This window comes from Athene cunicularia (genome assembly GCF_003259725.1).
Source record: "Athene cunicularia isolate RWA chromosome 3 unlocalized genomic scaffold, athCun1 chr3_part1, whole genome shotgun sequence".
Classification (NCBI taxonomy): Eukaryota; Metazoa; Chordata; class Aves; order Strigiformes; family Strigidae; genus Athene; species Athene cunicularia.
In genome coordinates, this window is record NW_020799097.1 from 65,998,963 (window position 1) to 66,024,721 (window position 25,759).

Here is a 25,759-nt window from a genome sequence, read left to right on the forward strand (position 1 = left end):
TCCTCCCACCTTCCAAAGGAGGGGAAAAAAACAGCTCAAGGGCAAACAGTCTCCTTGGGTGGCTTTGCAACAAATCAGATCTTTCAGAATCTTTGCAGCAAATCGCATCTCTCCAGTGTTGTGTTATGCATTGTGTATCGTCAGGGGCTCAGATAAAACTGAATTGCCAAGCTACCATTTTTTTAGGAGCATCAAGAAATAAGCTTAAACCTCTTTGAAGGACATAATGATTTACCTATTGTTGCTCTTTTTAATATGACTCTTAAGAGAATGAACTCAAAAATCAGCAGACCAATCTTCTGTGCAGTAAAGCCTTATTCCATGAAAAGTCCTTGGGCAACACTTCCTAGCCTTTTTTTAGTTTATTATAAACCTGGGGTACTATTCAAATGCCTAAGAGATCAGGAAGCATCCGCTGAAGGAAAATGCTTGCATAGACGTTTTAGAAGTTTGTTACCAATTCTTATCTATACTGTCTGTACTTACCCTCCTTTTATCAGTGTAAATGAGATTTATATTGGGAATAATTTACACTGCTAGATAAGTTTGAGACATGTTTTAAAATCAGAGACTACACCAGTGGTTTAGACTATCCCTAATTTTTTCTATTTGTTTGACATAGATCATGAAGTTGCCGACTTTCTGTGGTTAACTAATGTTTTCTGTAAACTGCATATGGTTTTATCAGTATGTTTCTTGTAATTTATACCAAACAAGAGGAAAAAGAGATAAAACAGGCATTTCTAGTTGTTTAAGACTGTGTTTAACAGAAATAGGAAGAAGAAAGAAAATTTATATTGTTACATATTAGAAGAGACATTGCTGTCTAGAAAATCACAAACTACCATTGAAATTTTATACCGTGTAGCTTTAATAGCTCTGTTTGGGTCTGAGTCTGAACTGGATAGAATGATCTCATGTTCTTTATATTATATTTTTATTTTTTAAAAACCCGTGATACTAAAGAGAGAAAGCCAAGCATGCTTTCTTATCTCTTGTTTCTCTGTACTGGTACAGTCAAAAGGAAAGCTGATCACCCTTCTTCTGTAGATCATCAGTAATGCTGATCTGGGATCTTGTCCCAAGAGAAGATGTGTAGGCATTTGCTGCAGTCTCCCACTTACCTCATTATTTGACCAGATTACAGAATACTTTTATTTCCGTAACTGATTTCAACTATGCCAAAATTTCTCTATTCTAGATTTTGCTCTCATGTGTGGCGACATGGTGGCTGGTGATGGGAACATGAGTGAGCAGTGATGCAATTGCCTCCTGAACTCTGTTCTCTGAGGGGAGTCTTCCCTGATTTCCAGTTCCCACTCCCTGTGATTTCCTTCACTGGCCCTTTTCCAATTCATTTGGTGGGATGCTGTGCTAGCACTAGATCCCACCTAAGGCCAGAACTATGCCAATTTGTGCTTGTTGTAGTCTGCCTTTAATAACACTTTGCTTCTATATGTAATACCTTTACCCCTCAAAGAGGCTCACAAACAATGTATTTATACTTGCAGTTAACTGCAGATGTCTTGGGAAATAGCCAGAAAGCTTACTTTTAGCTGTACTTAGAAGAAATTTTGTCAAGGTCAAAGGGTTGGGGTTTTCTTTCTTTTTCATGAGGCTATCCAGGAAATGAGTGAACTGAACTGTGCAGCCCAGCCAAAACCAAAAACACATACTGCAGGAAAATGAAGTTCCACTGGGTTAAGTCTTCATTTGCATAGCATTTTTTGGTTAGACTCATGTAAAACAGCAAATTATGGAGTTCTTTTCACTGGCCTTCCTCTCTTAGTTTGTATTTGCTTCCATTTGTGGTGTTTTGATAAAGCCACTTCTTTTCCCTTTTGAATCACAAACCATTTCCCAACTTGTCCTTTACAATTTTTCCTTTGGCAGTGCCACATGCTCTTCTCACATGTGCTGAAGCTTCAGAGACAGAGGACAAAAACTCAAAGAATATCTCCTTAAGTGGGAAAACATAGTTTAGTTTTCAGCCTTATTTTTTTCCTGCTGCCGTGTATTTTTTTAGCAATACTTTACATGCCTGCGAGAAGTGAGCTACTCCATATTTTCAGTTTCCTAGCTCTACTTGCAATTTTGAGGTTCCTTTGGTCTGTAATGACCCTAGGTTATTTGATAAGTAACTTATATCATTTGATAAGTAACAAATGAGGGACTCTTCTTTTACTTGTTGCTTAGCCTTACGTTTAATGAAGTAATCACTGTCTTCAGAAAGTTGGCAGTCTTAGGAGGCTCCTGTGCAAAGAAATGTAAAAACAATTGCTGGTGCCTGTTTTCTTCCTTGAATTCCAGACCTCAAGTTTGTCTAAAGAAGAAGTGGAAGGGTGACATTTGTTCCATTTTGCCTTGGGAACAAAAGAAAAGTATTGGACTCCCTGAAAGATGTCTGCTGTATACGAGCAGCCAGTTCAGCCTGTCATGTGAGGGTACTACCATGACTGTCTCCACTGTAGTGATGAATTGTGCCACAAGGAAGGCAGCATGAGCATAAGAGCTGCAATCCTGATTGAGCCTTGCATAGGCAGTGTAAAGAAGCAGATCAGTTATATCATGGTCTGGCACTGCATGACCATGTATGACTATGTTGTCAAAGCCCAGCCCAAATAAAGGTGTACCACTACCAAAGTGTAAGTAGAGGTGATTTAAAAGCACCATACTAACAGTTGCCCATTAATCAAAGTAAAGAAATTCAGAAGCAACCAAGGTAGGTAAGTAGCAAGTTCTTGTTATAGTTCTTTTTATCCAAATAGGTCATTTTTATAGTTCATTTTAGTTCGTAGTACAATAGCTCATTATTGTAGTTCATTTTATCCAAATGAACTAATTGTAAAGAAAGGTAAGGTGATCCATTCAGACAGTGGAAGGGATCTTCCCCAGGGCGCTGCATTAGTCTCATGTCAGGTTGTCCTCCAGGATAGGTTAGTTCTGTAACACCTTGGGTTCTGCGCACTTCCTCTACCTTATGTCTGCCTCGTGATAGTGCTTTGCTAAGCAGCATTTGCCGTCTGTAGCTCCAGATGGTTGCAACCAGCTAAGCTGATCCCATTCCATCCATTGGCCGACTTTGGTTAAGGGACAGATGGCATGTCCCATCTTTTCTTATCTTTACCTCCTTGGCAAGGTCTTATTGTTTTATTCTGCTCCACACAAAAATCACAGGTCAAAACATGACAGCTTTGTTGTATCCAGTGTAATAAAGTTCAACCTAATCCTGGGTGATTTTTCTTGTTGTAAGACTTCCTTGGAAAAAAGCATTATCAATCTTGGTCTTCATGCAGCTGAGAATGTTTTTATATCCCAGTTGGTCTTAGCAGATTCTCAGAGACCCACTGTGATAATACTGTGATTTCTAGGAAGCCTATAGAGAAGAGGATACTTTGCTTCCATTTTCCCTGCTGTTCAGCTATTCATATCTTGGCACTTATGTGTCAGCAGGTGTATAAAGAGCTAGTCTGTGCCAATGCCAAGACTGGCCCAAAAGAGAGACTTACACTTGCAATATTTTTAGGGCTGTCCATCATAAACTTTTTTTTTTTCTTGGCCTCTGTGCACTAGTCAAGTAGTCAAGCTTCTTCTGAGCAGGCACCAATAGCTATCATAACAGATGGACAAGTGTGTTGGAAACCAAGAAACTATGTACTGTATGCACACTGAGGGAACAGTGTACTGGTTCAGGTCATTCACATAACTGGCTGGCCAAAGTCTCCGTGTCTGTGGTTAGAACAAGGTGCCATTGATAAACTGTAACCTCAATTTTAACTTTCTGAAGCCAGGAGCATATGAAACAATTTGTGCCTGTACTATCACATACGCTAGTAATTTGCTGACCTTGCTGTGCTCACCTCATATTTCTTGAACTTTATTTTACTGACCCCCAATTAGCTGTAAGATTATGGGCCGCGTCAGTTTGGGTGTAACTGAATACTTCCCTACTGATCTCAGTGAAAGTCCTATCTGTTGCCTCTCAAACTTTAAACTTGGACTTGTTGCTACTATGTAGAGATTCCCTGAAAATGGCCATTGAAAAAACCCTGGTCCAGGTACTGGGTTTTACTGCTGTAAACAATAAGCCTTTTACTACTATGACTCAAATTCAAAATAAGAAAGCAGTTTTTCTAATTAGAAGATGACTTTTTTCTTTCCCCAGCTAAGGTAAGCTAAAACTATTATTTCTCTAAGTTTTTGCAGTTTTATATTGTCTTTGCTTTTCAGACATCAGGGTATCTTTAAAGAATTTGCACACTTCGGCAAAAATTTAGCCGAGTGTGAACTTTATCTGAGCCATCTGTCCTGTCCTAATTCTTTCTCTGGGCTCCTGGTAAATATTCTCTGACAAGAGAGGAGCCAAATTTCATGTTGACAAATGAGCAGAATATTAGACCTCTTTTCTGTGGATCCCAGTCCATGAATTGTGTGCAGTGTAGTTAAAGGGTTAGATTTTTTTTTTTTAAAACAATGCTATTTTGATGGCTGACATGAAAAAATGCAATGAGTTTATAGGCTTCTGATCAGGGTGAATGTTTCATATTTATATGTTCTATGAATTCCAAGAGATATTTTACCTAATTTTCCATTTGTTTTTTATCCTGTTAGTGGTGAAACATTATTTATGTGCCACATCTGCTATTAAAGTGTAGAACTCAGTTGTAATTTGGCCACAGGCATGTAAGTCAAAAAATGAGATTTTTTTTCCAGGCTGAAAGTCAAAAAAAACCCAAAAAACAACAAAACCCTAAGAAAAAAAGTTAAAACTCCTGTGAATGCAAAGAATAATCCAGATTCACACTGTTGATTAAAGCAGGATTTGGTCAAAGAGCAGTAATGTCTGTGTCCATAGATCATTTGCTAAATGCCCCATTTTGCTATCTAAAATGTGTAGCAAATTGTTCAGAAGCATGTATTTTAAAATGTAATGTATTTTCTTTTTTTTCTCCTTAGTTTGTTGTGACGATGTTCTGGAGCATCTATATATATGACAGGGAACTGGTTTACCCAAAACTGCTTGATAATTTTATACCAGCGTGGCTAAATCATGGAATGGTGAGTAAAGTAAAGTAAAGTAAAGTAAAAAAAAAAAAAAATACAAACACTTCCTTGCATAAACAAAGTGTAGTACAATGATTTTTCTGTGCATGACTCTGCATACACTTAGAGCTAATCCCCTCAGAACTGATTATAGAACATTGTTTGCAAGCAAGAATACTATCTTTCCTTCCTTCACTCCTTGAGTCATATTTGAATCCCTGATAGATTGAAACAGTGGAGATTTGAACTTGTGTGTCCTACATCCCAGGCTAGTTGTGGGGATTGGCTGTTTTCTGTGATAAGGTACCTTTCCCAGAGCAACATCACCCTGATCATGAGGAAATTTAATCAAAAGAGATAGACATTCTTACTTTGAGAAATCTTGCTCTAAAATAACAGAAACACTTAATTGAATGATTCTTTACCATTCTACCAAAATCCTCAGCAAGATAATGGAGTGGATTCTCCTGGAAACTATGCTAGGGCACGTGGGAAATGAGGTGGTGATTGGTGACAGTGAACATGGCTTCACTAAGGGCAAGTTATGCCTGATGAATTTGGTGGCCTTCTATAGCGGCGTTACAGGATAAGGGAAGAAAAACTGATGTCATCGACCTGGACTTGTGCAGAGCATTTGACACTGTCCTGCACGACAGACTTGTCTCTAAATTATAGAGACATGGATGTGATGGATGGACCACTTGGATAAGGAATGAGCTGGATGGTCACACTCAAAAGAGTTGCCATCAACAATTCGATGTCTGAGTGGAGAGCAGTGACGAGTGGCATTCCACAGGGGTCAGGATTGGGACCAGCGCTGTTTACCATCTTTATTGGTGATATGGACAGTAAGACTGAGTACACCCTCAGCAGGTTTGCCAACAACACCAAGCTGTGTGGTGCAGTCGACACACTGGAGGGAAGGGATGTGCCATCCAGAGGCACCTGGACAGGTTTGAGATGGGACCATGCAAACCTCATGAAGTTCAACAAGGCCAAGTGCAGAGTCCTGCACATGGGTCAGAGCAGATCCAAGCACAAATATAGGCTGCGAGATGAGTGGATTGAGAGCAGTCTTGTGGAGGACTTGGGGGTATTAGTGGATGGAAAACTGATTATGAGCCAGCAATGTGCACTCACAGCCTAGAAAGCCAACTGTATCCTGGGCTGCATCAAGAAAGTGTGGCCAGCAGGTCAAGGGAGGTGATTCTCTCCCTCTACTCCACTCTTGTGAGAGCCCACCTGGAGTACCATGTCCAGCTCTGGGGCCCCCAACATAAGAAGGACATGGACCTGCTCAAGCAGGTCCAGAAGAGGGCCACAAACATGATCAGGGGGCTGGTGCACCTCGCTTGTGAGGACAGGCTGAGAGAGTTGGGGCTGTTCAGCCTGGAGAAGAGAAGGCTCTGGGGAGTCCTTATAGCAACCTTCCAGTTCTTAAATGGGGCCTACAGGAAAGAAAGGCAGGGACCCTTTATCAGGGAATGTAGTGATAGGACGAGGCGTCACAGTTTTAAACTGAAAGAGGATAGATTTAGATTAGATGTAAGGAAGTTCTTCACTGTGACGGTGGTGAGGCACTGGAACAGGTTGCCCAGAGAAGCTGTGGCTGCCCCCTCCCTGGCAGTGTTCCAGGCCAGGTTGTTCAGGGCTTTGAGCAACCTGGTCTATGGAAGGTGTCCCTGCCCATGGCAGGGGGGTTGGAACTAGATGATCTTTAAGCTCCCTTCCAACCCAAACCATTCTATTGTTCTGTAATTCTGTCGTAATTTGTGATGAAAAAATTTGGCTTGTTTGAAAAAATCTCACTACAGTTTTTGGACCTGCATAATTTTAGAGAGAAAAATTCAATAATTACCCATTTCTCAAGTACGCCAAACTTGTGTAGCAGAAGCTGTATCTGAGTATTTTAAATAAATGTGGAATTATATACATCAATGCAAGTTTTTCAAAATTGCTGCATCAGTAATCATAGAAGTAGTTTCTTGATAAGAAATCTAACTTTTTCATCCCTCTCTGGTATGCCACATCAGACATCCTTTCTCTCAGCTGTATGTTTAAATGCTGAGGGAAAGATAAGGCCACACTTTGCTGTCAGATACTTACCACTGTTTATGCAGCATTTGGAGCTGAAAAGCATCATGTTGCCTTCTCTAGTTGCATCTGTGCAAAATGTTTGATTATTTCTTTGTTTGCCATATGAAGGCATGACAAACCATTTAGCCCTGCTGTTCATCAGTAGATGACAGCAGAGCTCATCCCTCAGGGTGTGAGTACTGTATCACCACAGCAGATCAAGATTTGTCCACTACTGGTGGGTTTGATAGATTGGTCCTTCGTGGGGTGGGGCAAATGGCACTGCTGTTTATTTATTCCCTAAATTGTGTGTTAAAGGAGCAGTATGAGAGTTACTGCTGACAAGAGGAGCGTTGGTTTTTGCTAGATACTGTACTGTTTTACGATGTTTTGAAAGGAACAGCATGATATTATGTGTGTGTAGAGATGAGGAAAGAGTCTGATGACTCCTGCTGTGTTTGTTCAGACTGCCCTCCCTTGAGTTTTGAGGTTACAAACTGAACACTTGCAAATGCTGCCAAGCCATGCATACATTGATTTTTTTCCCCACACCGCATCAGTGCCAGCCCTGATGACATTTCTTCCAGGTGACATTACACATACTGAAACTGCCTAACCTATAACATTTTTCATGAATGTACATTGTGAAGCAGTTGACAACAAACAGACCTTTGTATTTAGGAAGTTCCCTCTGTGCCATAACTAAAAGGCAATTCAAGCACATGTTGGTCTGTAGAAATGTATACTTACTGAAATACTTGAAGAGGGCTTTTGTTTGAGATTTTTGGATATAATGGAGTTTGCTGAAATGAATTGTGTGCAAGCATCTTGGACTTTTTTTTTTTCCAATTTGAAATATTGTAGAAGGCTTTTTCTAAAGTCTTTTGTAAAGGAATTTTTTGCTGTGTCAGTCTTCATTTATCCAATCATTCCTTTAGCTCAGTCAGAGAGAAAGCATATGGCTGTTGGGCTTTTCACCACCTTTCAGTCTGATGTTTTAGCCATCATTTTATTCTCACCAGCTTTCACACTAATTCTGATGCATTGCTCATCATAATATGAAGAGATTCTTAAATTACCTTAAGAATGCTAGCACCTCTCTTAGTAGTAGTTACAATTTTAATATGGCAGATTTCAGATAATATGGTAGAGGTGCTCTCGGTGAAAGGGCAGGAGCTCTGGGTATACACTTTTAGAAAAGTTAGGATCCCTAGCTACTGATTTTTACTGAAACAAATATTTATTCTCATCTTTTCCTGCATGTTTTGCCAGCACATTCAGTGACTGTTTTTGTGAACTCAAGGGTGACTGTGCTGGAGCCTAACCTTGTACAATAAAACTTATACAGGAGATTCATCACCCTTGGCAGAGTGAAGTCTGTCAGTGAGAGCTGGGTCCTTTTGCTACTTCAACACTGCAATGAATCCCTCTTCTCTGTGAGTTTACCCCACAGTGCCTGGTTCAGTTCCTAAGAATCTGAGCTCAAATGTTACTTCACCTGTGAACACCCTGTCCATGTTTTTTCACATCAGTTTCCCTAAACATGTATTTATCACAAAAAAAGCCACAAAAAGTGGAAAATGTAAAACTATACATTTTCCACAGTAAAAAGATTCCCTAATTTAACCGAAAAGTTGTATTTTCAAAAGTTTCTGACTGATGTATTATGACCAACTTCAACAACTTGCTCAGCTTTCAACATCATCCTGCAAAATCCACATGTAGAAAAGGAATGAAAAGTCATTATACCTGTCTGTAATAATAGCAATCATATTTCCATTAGTAATATGGGCATATATCAAAATATTTGAGAGTATTCATACTTTAGAAGCATTTTAAGGTGACTATCTTGAAGGCTATATGCAGAAATTGTTTGAAGGGCTGGTCCAATTCAATGCTTTAGCTCAAGCAGAATTGGTTTGCACAGCAGTCTGCTGCTTTGATACGTTATAATAATTAGTTCTCATTCCCATTTTTCTTCTCCCCCTTTCCCATCCCTTCTAAGCAGTGACAACATTGTCAGTAGTTAAAAATACCTGTTTTCTTGAATACATAGTAGTGTTTTGCTAATACTCAGAGATACCACTCTTCCACAGCAACACTTTTTCAACACCTAAAAAATTCTTAATTATAAAAAAAATTCCTCTCAAGAAATGAAAAACATAAGGGAAATGAACCTCAGAGCTATTGAATCCAATTACCAATTCAATCTTAATATTGTTTACAAAGTTTTGTAGAAACAGAGAGAAGTTCATCATTGTGCACAGAGATAAAAGCCACAAACTATTTACTACAAAATTGCATGTAGTGTCAAGAACTGTACTTATATACCATAATAGTTAAAAAAATGTCTACATTTTTTTCTACAAAAATTTTTCTACAGAAAAATCTCTGTAGTAAGTGATGCCTTGTGGGGCTGGATGTTACCTCATACATACAGACTCATACACGTGGAAAAGGCATCACTAAGAGAGTTGTACTGGGCCACAAAACTGATATCCTTGTCTCTAAATTGTAGAGACGTGGATGTGATGGATGGACCACTTTGATAAGGAATTGGCTGGATGGTCACACTCAAAGAGTTGCAGTCAACAACTCAATGTCAGAGTGGAGAGCAGGGATGAGTGACATTCCTCAGGGGACCAGCGCTGTTTTAATGTCTTTGTTGTGACATGGACAGTGGGACTGAGTGCACCCTCAGCAGGTTTGCCAATGACACCAAGCTGTGTGGTGCGGTCGACACACTGGAGGGAAGGGGTGTGCCATCCAGAGGGACCTGGACAGCCTTGAGAGGTGGGACCATGCAAACCTCATGAAGTTCAACAAGGCCAAGTGCAAGTTCTTGCACATGGATCAGGGTAGATCCAAGCAGAAATACAGGTTGTGCAATGATGAGTGGATTGAGAGCAGCTGTGTGGAGAAGGACTTGGGGGTATGAATGGGTGGAAAACTGACTATGAGCCAGCAATGTGCACTTGCAGACCAAAAAGCCAACCGTATCCTGGGCTGCATCAAGAGAGTATGTCCAGCAGGTCAAGGGAGGTGATTCTCCCCCTCTACTCCACTCTCATGAGAGCCCACCTGGAGTACTGTTTCCAGCTCTGGGGCCCCAGCGTAAGAAGGACATGGACCTGCTCAAGCAGGTCCAGAGGAGGGCCACAAACATGATCAGGGGGCTGGTGCACCTCGCCTATGAGGACAGGCCGAGAGTGAGAAGAGAAAGCTCCAGGGAGACCTTGTAATGGCCTTCCTGTACTTAAAGGGAGCCTAAAGGAAAGCTGAAGAGAGACTATCAGAACAGGTTGCCCAGGGAAGCTGTGGCTGCCCCCTCCCTGGCAGTGTTCCAGGCCAGGTTGTTCCAGGCTTTGAGCAACCTGGTCTAGTGGGAGGTTTCCCTGCCCATGGCAGGGGGGTTGGAACTAGATGGTCATTAAGCTCCCTTCCAAGCCAAACCATTCTACCATTCTATTACTCATTTCATCATCCCAGTCAGTCAATTCATCCATAACCAATGGTATCACTATGACTTGAGAAATGACATGGGGAAATCAATGGGAGGGTTGCTGTTGATTTCAGCAGGACAAGGATTTCATCTGTTTCTTGTATGAGGGAGCAGATCTGAGTAGCTGAGGTTAAGCTTCTGTCAGTAGAAATAACTACGTGTCTAAAGAGAGCTGTTGGAGAACAGGGCTGTGTCTCAGCCTTGGTCTATTTCTGAAATGTCAGGTTCATTTCCTGTATTTATCAGTTACACAGATGAGTTCATCTTTGTACTCTTCCATCAAAGATATTGTTTATATTCTTAAGACTGTCCTGCACTTTTGATTCATATCAACCCTTAATTCCACAGGCATATTTTCCATGGGAAATACTCTGTCCCATTTTCTGATGGCTGTCTGCCTGATCTCTATCAGTATTAGGAATTTTTATTTAAACTTCAGCATTTAAAACGAGTGTGTCATAGTAATAGGATTTTTAGCAGCTCATTCATTGCACCTTTTGGTGTTGGGACTGACAGGATGATGCAAGGATAGCATTTGTTTCCAGAAATTATATTCTCTTCAATATTAGCACAGACTACAGAACTAGAGGTTGTCCCTATTCTAACCAATGCCCACATAAACAGATCTGTAGACTAACTTAATTTAAGCTTGAGCATTGCTGATTTTGAGCCAGGTTACATGGCAGGACTGTGTGCAGTATCTGTCCAAGTTAGCATACCATTTCAGCGAGAGTTCTTTGTTTTTCACAGATACTGTCCCAAATTCTTTTTAAAAATTTAAATAATCTTTTGTTTGTGGAAAGGAAAGTAAATACAGAGATAGAAATTACTTACTGAGGAGTTTAATAGCTTTGGAGGTCAGAAACAAAGATGGAGGTCAGAAACAAAGAACTATCTTCATATGAAAACTCTAGAGGAAGGGTCAGGGAAGGGGAATATGCTCTGTCTCTCTGACATTGGAAAATTGATTATTATATGGGTTCTGGGCCACTACAATCTATATAAGCTCTTCCAGTTTTGTACTCCATTCTTTTTATGCTGCTTTTGGGAAACAGAGGTGTTCCTAGAAAGACATACCCCCTGTCCTTGTATTCAAGAGAATGAACAAATACTGGGAAAAATAGCAGATGAAGACAAGTTATGAAGAGGAAGGAACCTGTCCAAGTGATACATCTCTACTTATTTCACAATTTGGCTCTCTTTTCTTATTGCTGGCTGTTCAGCTGAAAAGCTCAGCCCACCAGAGAGTGGTATGGAGTCCTTCCAGCCATCTCTCAAACTGTTCTTCCTGGCAGCCTTGTCTTAGGTCCAGTGGCCTTGGCTTGTTTGTTCCTTCATTTTTCTGGTAGAAAGCTTTTTCCCTTGATGATTCGACAAGTAGAAAAATAGAAGAGCCATGCAAAGATCAAAATTCATAGTGACATATAAAGATTGGAACGTCCAAAGCTGGTGAGTTTTTTAACAAACCCGTCTCACCGTCATCAGTTGGGTCAGTTGCTGCACAGTACTTGCTCAGACGTACAAACAAGGAGATGCCCTTTCATTCAGCAGAGTGTTTCCATCTAGCATGTTGCCCTAAAAATCCTTTTCAGAAGAGACTCATTTGAAACAGTGCATTATACTTCTTGAGAATGGTTTTCTAATACATCAGCCTCCTGTGTATGGGCTATTTTTATACAATGTACTGCACCTTGGTACCTCATGCTCATGTCTAGGAGATACTTACCCTTTTCTGAGATTCATTTGTAAATCCAATTTAAGGCTTTCAAGGATATTCCAGCTCAAGTGCTCTTCTTAATTTATCTATAATATTTTCACATGTTAGGGGTGAATAAAATCTTCAGTGCTCCAGGAAGGAGTTCCCACTTGTTATATAACTTGCAAAGTTTTCTGATAAAAATCAAGGAAAATTTGTAATTCAGTTTCCAACAGAATACCCACTACTGGATGGCTGTTATTTAAACATCTGTCTGATGGAAAGAACAGCAATTGAAGCTGGTTGCCTGGGGACTCCGTATTTGCAAAACCCATGAAAATAATAATATTGGATTTGTACATTTCTTGCACGTTCATGCTGCAGTTACGTGGCTCTGTCTGGTATCTCCTCTCATTATCTGCCAGTTCCACCACTGGAGTGTGAATACAGTAGTATCAATTATACCCCCACTCTGGGGAGAAAAACATCAGCATCTTAAAAGATTTTTTTTATTTTCTGTTACTTACATGGAGGGCTTGAAAATTAGTAGTATGTCAAAACCTGTGATAACATAGCACCTGAAAATTGGAAGAGGCTGCTAGATAAAGAAGACCAAATTATGTGAGTGGCATCCTCTGGGAGTATTAGGAAAACCCCTTTACCTAATACAGTAACAGCACAGCAGTTCTGAAGTAGGAAGCTGGCCTTAATCATGCTACGTATTTGCTGGAGGAGACTCATCAGGGTAAGGTGAAGACAGCTTTCTAACTGAACACAGGTGCTGAATGTTTCTGATTATTTTCTATTTCCAGTAACCTAGAGAAAACACACATGCAGGCTCCTCCTGGTACAAATGAGCCCAACAGAGTAATGAGGGACCTCTAGAACATCTGAGTCCTGTTCTAGACATCAGCATTGCAAATTAAAAGTCTGAGAGCTGAAATCCCCAGATGAGATGTTTTTCTGAAGTTTTGCCTTCTGTTGACAAGGTCACATAACTCAGTCTGTTAGCACAGAGGATGAGAGCATGTAGTGTCAACACCAAGTCACTGGAGTAACTACCAAAGGAGGGGAGAGAGTCAGAGAGAGACCACAAACAGGAGATTAGGGAAAGATAGTTGGATGAGAGGAAAAGACAGGCAGGAGCAAAGAGATGAATCAAAGAGTCAGCTGATGCTGTTCCAAGTCATACCTAAAAAAAATGAAAAAAAATAGACAAAACAGATGAGACTAGTGAATAAAAAAGGAGCCATGGAATAATGTAGACAAGCTGGAAGAGACACAAGAAGCTAAAGAAGACCTGCGGGAGAAGAAGAATGAGGAATGGGGAAACAAAGAAATAAGGAGAAGTAAGAAAGAAGAAATTAAGATTATGTTTTCTTACGATATATTTCCATTGCTTCCCTGGGAAAACTTCCCTGAGATCTATTAATTAGAGGAGTCAAGAGTAAGGAGATGGCTTACTGATGATGCTGTGAGAGGTGAATTGCTTCTGTTGCTGTTGGATATAGATTTACAGGGTAGATGAAGTAATATTTGCACAGTGACATGCCAGGAGCTTCAAATCCTTGTAAAATGTTTAGGATTAAAACCGCTTACAACCAAGCAACAGTATGAGGCCTGTTCATATAAACTGTATTTGTGTGATATCTATAGAGTGGCATTAGTGTCTGTCTATATTTGTATCTGACAGTGCTGTGCATTATCTTGACTGTCTGACCCTCAGAACTTCAGTCCTGTTGAAAACAAGCCTGTTCAGAGTGTGAGTTGCGTTGCATGTTAAAACAGGCAAGCTGATTGCTAGGGGTTGCAGGTATGCTGGAAAATCACATATTTGAAGCACCAGAGGTAAGGAGTTGTACTGTCTCTATTTCAAACTGCCCTGCTTTAACAGCTATGTGTAACTCTGGAAGTAATAATTATGGTAATCGTAATAATACTGATAATAAAAGATCAAAGCCAGATTTTCAGCTGAACTAGCTCCTACAAATGTTTGGTAAAGTGATTACTATGGGCACAAAACAAATGATCAAAGAAAAGCCCCGAAAGGACATACAAAGGGAGCCTTAGACTTTTTGTCTTTCTCTGGGTGTGGAGTATGTACTGAGCTGTGTTTTCCTAGAAGCAGGGTTTGGTTCTGAACTGCTAGGTCTGTTTGTTAAACCAGCAGCAGTGTGGGATGGAAATTAATTTGATACATTCCCATAATTCTGATAATATTAGGTACACTGCTTTTGTTTTAGCATTCACTTTCTGTGCAGCTTATATTGCTCACCGTAGTCACTGCTGGAGCTGCACACAACTCTTCTGTAGTACCTAAGCCGGTACATTTCTCTGGTGCTGCTTCCATTCCATGGAAGTGTTCCAGGCCAGGTTGTTCGGAGCTTTGAGCAACCTGGTCTAGTGGAAGGTGTCCCTGCCCATGGCAGGGGGGTTGGAACTAGATGGTCTTTAAGGTCCCTTCCAACTCAAACCATTCTGTGATTCTGTGATTTATTAGATACATAGTTTGCAGGTTATAAAGGTAAATAAATGGTGAACTTCAAAATCAGTGCAAAATGCATTGATAACTTGTACACATTTTTGATAAAAATCTATGTGCCCTCCTCTCCTTCATTTAAAACCAGACACTTGTTTTATCTTTTGACATAATAGATGTCTGGCTTTTTTTTCCTGAGATTTTTTTCCAGAGAACATAGGCAGATAGTAGAACCAAACAGTAAGTGATACATTATGATTCATGACGAGAATGTTCAAACAGTGTCTTTTATCAAGAAGAAAGAACATTTCACTACAGAAAATGAATGTATTGTGGGGAGGATTTCTTATGTTGAAGAAGGCTTAATATGTCAGCTGCCAGCTACAGGTTGTGTATTCTAGAGCACCCCATATGCAGGTTGTCCTAGAGTCAATCACTGCAAAAAGCTGTGTCTTTTTAGCAGGCCATGCAGCCACAGGGAAGGATGCAAATATCTCTTTGAAGGTCTAGTAGTTTAATATGCCTTTATTGTCTGCCTTAAAGCACTACGCTTTGCCTTACGATTACAGTAAAATGCAGTGTTATGTATCCTTGGACACGCTGGTTACCATTCATTAGCACTTACTCAGATAAGAATTAGAATATACATACAGTAAAAGTGAGATTGTTCTATATTGTACCCACTTTACTAAACTGTGCTGTTAGTATTCACACATGTGGCAAATATGACTTAATCAGACCACAAATATTTTGTAGCATTCCATGGTATCTCATTTATTTGTTTAATTTGCCACTATAGCAACTAGATTCCATCTTTTAGATTCTGTTTTTCACAGACCTATGATCTACTTGGTTGAAGCTTGGCAGACAGCTTTTCCTTCAATTGAAGGCATATGCACTAACTCAGTGACCAGATTTTTACCTATTTATCATTGTTGGAAACTGGGTTATTTCACATGGACACAATACCAGAAGAATCAGCAGACCTGGTGAAAGGAGTCTGAGCCCAAAAGCTTATATGCTTTTTCCAGCCCTTGAAGTTGGTGGAATAAAAAATATTACTTCTCCCTGTATCCCAAGATCATTATTGCTACAGGAACGCTAATACAAGGAAATATTTTGACACTGTTTTTGTAACAAATTGCCACTTTCTAAAAGTAACATTTTTCTTTATTTTCTGTCTTTTTACATGTCTTTGGAAACAGACATAATTTCTGGAGAAATAATTTCATATTCAGATGATTAAGACATTGAAGTAGTGCCACATGTTTTATACACGCTGATTGGCAGAAATCAAGGATTTGGGGAAAACCTTGGGAATTGCTCTTGCTCATGGTGGGCTATCAGCTTTGACATAACCTGATATCTGCCCTCCTATTGAGTTCAATCCCCATATTTTCCCACATAGATACGAGTAAGTAAAAACTGTACATTTTTAGTAACTCCTCAGATATAAGAGACTCAAATTCAGGATGTAGCATGCGGGATGTTTTTGACAGATGTGTAAGCCACTGCCATTAGTCATACAGGTCTACAATTATTCCTTTTACCTTTGGACATTTACCTAAAGCACTGAAGTCCCAGCCTGGTGCCCTGCTCAGGAAAAGCCATCACCTTTCAGAGGTGTCTGTTTCTCTGAGAGAGACCATAAGGATGACCAAAGTGACTCTTTTCCCCCCTCTGATACCATGTTTATCTGAGCGGGAAAAAACTCTGACCATGCAGAAATAGCATGGGGTGTGGAGGTGTCTGAAAACAGCAAAAGACAGACCAATGGCTAGTATATATTTTTACATCTTCATTGCAGTGGTAACTGGTATCCTTTAACTCTTGCTTGCACAGTTTGCTTTCTCTTCAAAATGAGTAACACCGCATATTTGAAGTGCTGTTTAAATTCAGGTTTTAAATTTCCATTTTATTCCTTGCTCTGCCACTGTTTTACTGAATAATCTGAGAAAAACGTAGAATTTAATCAAAATAATTTTTATAAGTCTTAATTATGTAATGTCTGCATTTTGTAGGGCTTTGTAATGATAGTTAGAAAAACAGTTCCGGCTGTTACTGGGTTTATAGCACTGCGCCTGATTTTGTTTTTAAAGTGTCCCAGGCAGGGCAGCTACTGTGCCAAACCAGACTGCGTGCACCTGCACTCTGCTTTTCACCGTGCTGGGGGCTTGCTGGGTGCTCAGAGGTGCTTCCCCTTCATGTGCCTCAGCGTCCCATTCATTCCATTGCAATGAAGAGGCAAATTGCCTTTTGCAAATTACTTTGGGATTCATGGATGCAAATGCATCTAACAGTTACAGTCAGTATTGTCTGTTCTGCTGCAGAACAGAAGCGACCTCCACTTCAATAATAACATTACTTATGGCTATATACCAAATTTAATGCTCCTGGTATCTCATAAAATACTCTAGGCTGACATGATGCATGCCATAGAAAGTTCAAATATACACAGAAAGGAAATTCTTCTTTATCAGAAATGGCTGTAATATTCAAATCACATCCTTAAGTTTGTTTCTAACAGGAAGCAATTTTATTTGCATTGTGGGGCTTTTAGCTTTTTATTCTGTTACTTTGGGATTTACCAGCTTTCTGTAAACCCTATATGCAGAGTTCCAACTTGCTGAGTCACTGCTATGCACATTTTTGTGTCTTCTTTTGCAAATACAGTATGTAATGTAGAATATTTCTATGAACTATTCATGGAAAAGATGAAATATGCATGTTGGTCTACTGAACTCTGTATTTTAAGACACTTTTTAAAATGAAGAAATGGGAAATTATATCATTTTTTATAAAGGAGACATCCATTAAAAGTATCTTTTTACTTATACACAAATTTACTGATGTTTCCATTAACAAACAAAATTGTATTGGCTGGAAGTTGTTTAAAAATGCATACAGCTGCAAATAATTTTAGGAGGTGACTATATGTATTCTTAGATCAGAGACTAAGGTGGACAGCATTTTGGTCTTTGCTCCTGAAGCAGTGGAATGAAAGATGAAAAAGAAGAGGGAATTTAAAGGAGAAAGAAATGCATGTGTCAGAAGCTAAGAGAAAAAGTGATAGCCTTAGAGGTTGTTAAGTAGAGGAAACCAAATACTGAAATAAAGAGGTGATAACAGTAGTCAGCTGGAGAGAGCCATAGAACAGGGAGGTGATAATTGTGTGTACTATCAGTGAGAAAAAGCTTGAAAGTTTAAAGTACCCAGTGTATACTGAAAGTAGGACCGTTCATTTATTCTAGACCAACATGCAAAAAATAGGCTTCATTTCCCTTTATGGCCTTAAGTTGTGCCAGGGAAAGTTCAGACTAGATATTAGGAAGCATTTCTTTCCAGAAGGGGTTGTTAGGCATTGGAATGGGCTGCCCAGGGAGGTGGTGGAGTCCCCATCCCTGGGGGTGTTCAAGAGCAGGGTCTATTTAGTGCTTAAGGATATGCTGTAGGTGGGAACTGTGCTAGGTGAATGGTTGGACTAGATGATCTCCAGGGTCCTTTCCAACCTAAATGATTCTGTGATGATTCATTTAGTTTCTTGTGACCACTGTGCAGGATCACTGTTTGCAGAGCAATTTTCTTTTCCCCAACGTTTTTGTGTATGCAGAAGTCAGAAGAGTTCTCTGCTTTGTACACTCATTGCCCCTAATATCCCCAGAGTTTGTGGGTCTTTAGATCTCACAGTTGTTTGCCTGAGCACTATGCTACTGTGCCTCCCACAGTTTTATTCTCCATGACATCAGATTGGAAGGACTACTATATGTAGTATATATATATAGTAATATATATAGTGCGTGTCTATAAATAGTGTATATAGGGAGCATATAGTATATATAGTCCATATATATAGTAATATATTATATATTACTATTCATATATTAATAACAGTATTGGTACTTAGCACCATTTTAAAGAGTATCTCCTATAATTTTGAGCTAAGCACTGGTGATATAGATACAAAATGTTTAGTCCTCAGATTTCTTTCAGCCTAAATGAAAAGGACAGGGAAAGACCAGCAGAAAAGAGTGGCTATTTTCCCCATGTTACACGGGAGAAACTAAAACATGAAATTTGTGGTTTGCCTGAGGTTACAGACAGCTTGTTAAAGATTGAACTGTGAGTGGATCTGTGTTTGCTTCATTAGCCAGTGCTTTTATTAAGAAATTGTCTTCTCTCTCCAAACCAGGCAAATAAGACAAATTCACAGTGAATGAATGGGCACTCACTTGAGTTTCAAACTCATATTCTATTGGAGGGAAGAAGTGAGTCAATTTTTGAATAGAGAGATGTTGCTCTAAGCCCCGCTTCACTTAGTTACAGTAGGCGTTTCATTATTTTCGTTTTGTTTATATTACTGGAAGCAGCACAGGTTCATTTCACTAACTGCTTTTGTGTTTATGTTTTCTTTTAGTATAGCAACTACTGTCAACTTACTCCAAATAATTTGATTTTGGGTGTACCTTTTCTCTGTAAGGAGAAAAATCCCTTAGGTTTCCATTCCTTCTCTGATGATGATTGATTTGAGGAGACTGATATATAAACAGAAGGATGATTTAAGAAGGATGAACCTAGAAATTGAAAAGATGTCAAAGGAGAAGAGGTCCCTCTCATCTGCCCTGTCATTTGGAACTGTTTTTTCTTTTGTTGTCCAGGAATGTTGTTGGGACCAAAGAGGGGAGTGTTACCACTAATGAAAATCAAGGAAAGCTGAGAATTTTGCTTGCAGGTTTTTTTAAGATGTTTCAAAAGGCTGTTTTATGGAGCCAAAGCTATTTCAAAAGCTATGTCAAAAGTGGCAATTGCAGGTATATGGCAAGAGGAATTAAAAATACCCTTAAGACAAAAAATAGCTTGTGCAAAAGTGTATCAATGACAGTAAAGTGTAAGTAGTGGCTGTGAAGAGTTGTACTTTGATTATTTTGACTGAGATAATAAGACGTGTGTTTACTAGACAAAAAATTACACCAGAATGCACGGTGGCACAATGTGGAGGCCTGCATCCACTTTGGGAAGTACCTTTCTTCAGGCAAGAATTCAGTGTTTACCAGCCCTGTCTCAAATCTGAACTCTACAGCTTAACTGGCAATAATACAAATATTCACAGCTGTATAAAAAATGTTATTTAGTTCACAACAGTAGCCATGGTTACCTGCATACTTTCATTGCCTTATTCATGTGTTGTTTTTTTTTTTTTTCTGAAAATGTCATTACCATGTAATATAATACTGTATAGCCTCTTGGTAAGTTTTACAGTGTAAGGAAGAACATTTTGCGCTGAACCTGAAAGCATATTATATGAAATTGGCTTGTACATGGAAGATTCCACCTATACATTGCTAGGCAGAGAAGGGCAAGTCTGAACACTCTGTGACTGCAATTTCAAAATACAAATAGGAATATGTAAAATTTCTTGGCATTAAAAAGTCTCTAACAGTGTTTTAACTGCACATTTAAGTAGAACTAGCCCCTGCCTGGTCCCCTCACAGGTGACACAGACCAGGCAGTTCCTGTCAGTGCCTGTCAAAATGGCAAATTATACTCATTTACTCGTGCAGGAAATGTGAGCCCCAGCAACCCCCCAGTGTCAGAAGGGTAGACAAGTGCTATAATTTTACTCCTCTCTTTCCTTACTTTTGTCTGTATAACTCAGTGCACTCAGTACAGATGTGATGGACTTGAGAATCTAGTGTTTTCATTATGTTAGTGGAAACCAGTCCCTTTCTTTAGTGTTACTGCAGCAGAATTCCCAACCATATTCTAACGTTTACTAGGAAAAGAAAATAGTACTTAATCTTTCCAGATATCTCGGATCACTTTGCAAACAAATGAATTAAACTTCACAAGAGTATTATAGACAGTTTGCTTAGGCTTATATATTCTTTATTTGAGAACCGTGACATTCATCTTGATGAAATAAAATCACCTACCTCAGTTGAAATTGCCAACAGCAGCAAAAGGAATAAAGGATATTTGCTCCTTTAATCTGGTGAATTTACCTGAACTCTTTCAGTATAAGATTCCTTACTGCTTTTACTACTGTTGTAGAGAAAACTTACTGGACTAAATATAAAAATTATATTTTAAAATTGTGTTCCTTGGCAATTTCACGTAACGGTGAAATCTAGGAATTTTATAGATATTGCATAGAGATTAATCTAAATTTCTAAAATGAAATTTTAAAATTACTTGTGTAACCTTATGAAACCTTGTTGAAAGCACGACAGAGTTTTAGTATACTATACAGACCTGTTTTCAGTGCATCTCCCGCAGCAAGAGGGAAGATGGCATTAAGATAAAAATTTCTATAGCGAAGCCGTCTGTTACCACAGTCTGGCTTCTGTTACTGCTGTAGTGCTGCCAGCTTGCAGCTATTTATAGGCATTAGCCTATATCTATCCATGCACACGGATCTACTACTCTCTTCTCTTCAGAAGTAGTTGTGTTCCTGAAGAAGTTGGTCTGAGATTTCAAGCTTCATTTTTCCTTTTAGAGGCCAGTTTCTTCAGCTGTCCTTATTACCAATTAGTAGGAATTTGGCAGGCAGGCTCTCCCTGCCAGAGCTCTTGCATCAGCTTTTCTGCATTGGCCTACGAGCTGGAAGGCTCAGTTGCGATGTTTTCAAAATCTTCAAAAATAGTTTCTTACAGTACAGGACTTTCTCCATCATCTTATGATTTTCATGTCTTTTCCTCCTTAAGTGAGAATGATATACAAAACTCTTCAAAAACGATATTCAGTTCCATTATCTCAAAGCTAAAACTTGTCTCAGTTAAAAAAAAAATAATAAAAAAAAAAAAAGGCTCTTTTTGTGAGAGATGACAACAAACCTTTGGTTTTCTGCTGGCTGCAACAGAGTGTTTTGGTGCTGTGTATGATTTATAGCAGAAATAAAACCTGTTCTCTTTCATTTTCCTGATGATGAATGGTGGGCAATAAACCCTTTCCCCAAGAGCCAGTCCTTTCTTGGGGCAGAGGTATTGTTTAAGTTTGCTGCGCCACAGGACAGCTGGAGCCTCATGTGGTCTGCAGCGTCCTCTTAACACTTCATGCCTATGTAGAGCCATCCATAAATTAGATACAAGCCAGCCAAGCACAGCCTTTCTACGTCCTGCACTGCACCACCTTTATCCACAGCATAAATCCTGAAGAGAGATATACTCACTGGCAGAGTCCGAGTGAGAGCACACTCCCCTGACACAGTAGCAGCAGCAGCAGCAAGCCTCAGGCTGCAACCTTGGGGTGTATTACGTCTCCTGCCACCTCATACAACACAATGATGTAGCCCTGTGGACAGCAAGAAGTTCTGGTAGCTGGTAAATTTGCAGTGATGGGCTCAAAACTAAATTAAACTGAGAAAGTAAAATAACAGAACAAGTATTTGATGGATATAAACCACTGTCTTTTTCATTCTCAGTTCTAAAGAGTATTTCTCTGCCACATGATTTAGGCACATTGGTGATCTCATGGGGGAGGGTTTTTCTTGCTTGAATAGAGTGGAAAGCATTCTGCAATGATTAAATTGGGTTTTTTCCCTGCTAGTGGTGATTTTTAAATAAATATCTTTATAATATCTCGGTTTCTTTAGTTACTTGTGGAAGTTTACTTTTGAAAAGCATTTAACTCATCCTTCTTGCTTTCACCTAAGAGTAGCTTCAATGTTAAACAAAGATATTTCGCAGAAGTGTTTTTGCACCAAATAAGGCTTTGGTAGAATCATAACTGGCCTTCTTCTAGGAAGGTAGTAAATTTTGCTATCCAAGACTTGGGTAATTTTTCCTCCATGTTAGCAACTTAAAACCATCTTCCCTGCTCCACTCGGCACTCCGCCCTGGTTTATTTATCTGGTTTCTTCTTTTATGGAGTTGCAAAAAATACATATATGTATCTTTTTCCCTCCTTTAGTGTTTTGTCCCTCCAAGATTTGAAACAATGCATTCAGTTTCTGCTAATATAATTCTTTCCATGGCAGCAAATTATGACTTTGCAAAAACAGAGGTTGCTGTAAGCCGTTGGTATCCAAGGGGAAGTCACAGCCTCACAGCATCAGGTTTGAGTTTTAGCTGGGACTTCCGCTACTCATATGTACTTAAGCTCTCCCTAAACAGAGGAGATGTCATGCTTAAATTATTTTCAGCTTTTGACCTTTTCAGTTCTGAACTTCCAACCACTAAAACATGAGGTTTCCCTAGTATTTATTTCAGAGCACAGGTCAAGGTGAAATGTCAATTCGAAGAGGAAGGGAGAATAAAGTCCCCCATACAGTATTATCTGGGTATTCAGTGTCCAGTTAATACAAATAAATCAGTTTTACTAGAATATGTTGGAGTGTTTTTGCAGAGCACATGGGAGACAGTTAACAATCTCCAGATGTAAAACAGAAAGGAGCATCAGAAGCACAGAAAAATTATATTTTTCTCACTGAAGAGGGCTACTGCAGCTGGGATTCACAGAGATGCAAAGAGAAACCAGGTGCTGCAAGAGCATGAGAGAGTCAACACTTGTTTTCCACTTGCTATGTTCATGGCAGGGCATGTACCAAACCTGATGTTCTACTAAATGTTCAGGAAAGGAGCTGGTGAGCTACCCAGGGAGAACCAAGCGGAGCTGTCTAGCACACAGCTCAAGCCAGAGATTGATGTTTACCTGTTGTTAGTGCTTGGGGAAATGCCACCTGGCATTACATTAGCTGTGTGTTGAATGAAGCTTCGTGAGACTGAAATGAACTTGGAATCTTCTTCCCTTTCTTTTGCAAGTCTATCCACAGGGAAGCCTTGCAGGGCATTTGGCACTGTCTCACTTCTCATATCTTTATCAAACTCTGGCCACATAGAGGCTCTGCGAGGAAACTAGGTGCTGGGACAAGGAGCGGATTGAACTCTGTCATCTTGCCAGATGCTCTCTGTCTAAGTGCATTTCTTTCATCATAACCTTTTCTACCTTGCTGATTGAGAAACTAGATAATGATACATAGATCCTTTTTCAAAAAATTTTATGGACCTGTTGACTTGTTAGGAGCATCTGTGAAGCTAAAAGATGTCCTGCTTTCAAGAGACTTATGTTTAGTTGCACTGGTCCCTACATAAGTTCAGGGGAAATGAATGGGCATAAAAATATGTCCACCCCCAAGTAGCCTAAGGTGCAGTACAGGAAGTTGTACTTAGAACATATTATTATAGACATGTTGTCAGGGAGTATTCCTGTTGCATGATGTTCTGAAAACATCTCTGTTTGCCTCAAGGGAATGCCCGTCTGCCCTTCTTAAGATCCATGGGAAAAAAAAAGCCCTTGTGGTAAAGGCAAATGGAGAGTTTCCAATGTCTAATATCCATCCTGTTTTTGTTCGTAGTACAGCAGCTGAAGCAATGTGTTCATGAGAATCATACCGGTGCACAACAGAGAGGGAAGGAGAGTTTTCAACTTTTAAGGTCCTGTGATTACAAAAAAACACTTAAGGGCACTGTTATCATCCTGAATTTTTTTGTTTTGCGATTAATATGTGTTTTTTAAATGTTCACCATGTTTTATCATTTACATGCAGTAGTTGCAATATTGCTTAAATCCCACCCCCAGTGGGATTTCCAAATACTCTGCCCATTCAGCTGGGCATTATTGTTCCAAGGAACTGTCCACCCACAGAAACTAATGACACTGGATGCTGTCAGGAGCTCTCCTGTGGAATAAGTCATATGTGCTAGTACTGCTCATGCACTAGTCCTTCTTACTGACTATTTCTTTATGTAATCTCTATGAAATATATAGATCAACTCTGGGCATCCTATGCTGGTTCCAGTATTTTGGGGCTCTTCACCAGGTGTCGGTAGTCTTGAGAGTAAGCCTGCAAGCAGTAACATACAAATGGTCAGGATTAAAAAGAGCAGAGGCTCAGATATATGCAAGTTTTGGAATTTTGCCTTGGTAGTTTAATACTTAGGGCCTCAGCTTTAAGCTCATCTTCACATCATGAAGGATTGGAAAAATGTTCTTATTGAATAAAAGCTGAGATTATCAACTAATCATGTAAATTGAGGATCTCATGCCTTAAAAAATGGGAGGTTGGCCATTCCTGGAAGAGACTATGTCTCAGTGAGTACAGCCTGCTACAAAGGAGGTTTTGCTTGAAAGGTTAACATATTTATTGGGTTTACCTTTGTCTTTCTTATTTCTCTATATAATATAAGCTTCTCTTCTGCTGCTTCTTACAAATCTTAAGATACTTTCAAAAGTGTTCATCTATATTTATGTTTCTGGAGGAGTGGTTAATCCTTTCTCACATATTAATTCCTTCACAGCACCTACCATTTTGGGTCAGATTGTTGGAAGTGGAGTAAATGACTGAATTTTGCTTTTGGTTTGCACTTCAATACTTGACAGCATTACTTCAGTACTGTGGCACAAACCCTTTTTGCAAACATTCTTCCCTCAGGACCACATTCTGTCTTCTTTGCTCAAATTGTGCTTTTCTTGTTGGTGTAGAGCTCTGTGCTGGGAAACTAAAGTTTTCAGTCTGTTGCTCACTCTACTTTCTGTAAAGGCAAACCATGTGGTGGCAATATTAGCACCATGCACTTTATTTGCCCTTCTTTGCACATCCAATGCAAATTCTTACCACCTCATAATTTTTCTACTCTTTAGATGCCAAGCACAGAAAACAGTGTGACCACATCATTCCTTTTGCAATTGGAGTTGCTTTTGTTCGGTTCATGCTAAGAAAAAGAGACAGGTCACCAAGCAAGCGCTGAGAATTTGATGAAAGGGAATGCAGATTGCCCTTTCAGAGCATTTAAGCTCCAGCCATGACCATTGAGCACATCTTGAGCCCTTGTTCTTGCTCAAGAAGAAGAGAATCCATGATACAGTTTGCATCAGAGTACCTCATGCAGCAAGAGGACCTTCTGCCTGTCTACACTGCAGTCGGAGTAGCCACCATGTCCAGCTATGTCCTGGCACCATGTGGTACAGC

At 39.6% G+C, this 25,759-nt stretch overlaps 1 protein-coding gene across 1 annotated transcript in view; it reads left to right on the forward strand.

Annotated features, from left to right (window-relative positions):
* AIG1 (androgen induced 1) overlaps positions 1-25,759 on the forward strand; it is a 126,089-nt gene that overhangs the window by 40,736 nt on the left and 59,594 nt on the right. Inside the window, exon 3 of the mRNA XM_026845880.1 lies at positions 4,957-5,058. Within this exon, the coding sequence (XP_026701681.1) occupies positions 4,957-5,058 (102 nt within the window). The remainder of the gene's footprint in view (positions 1-4,956; positions 5,059-25,759) is intronic.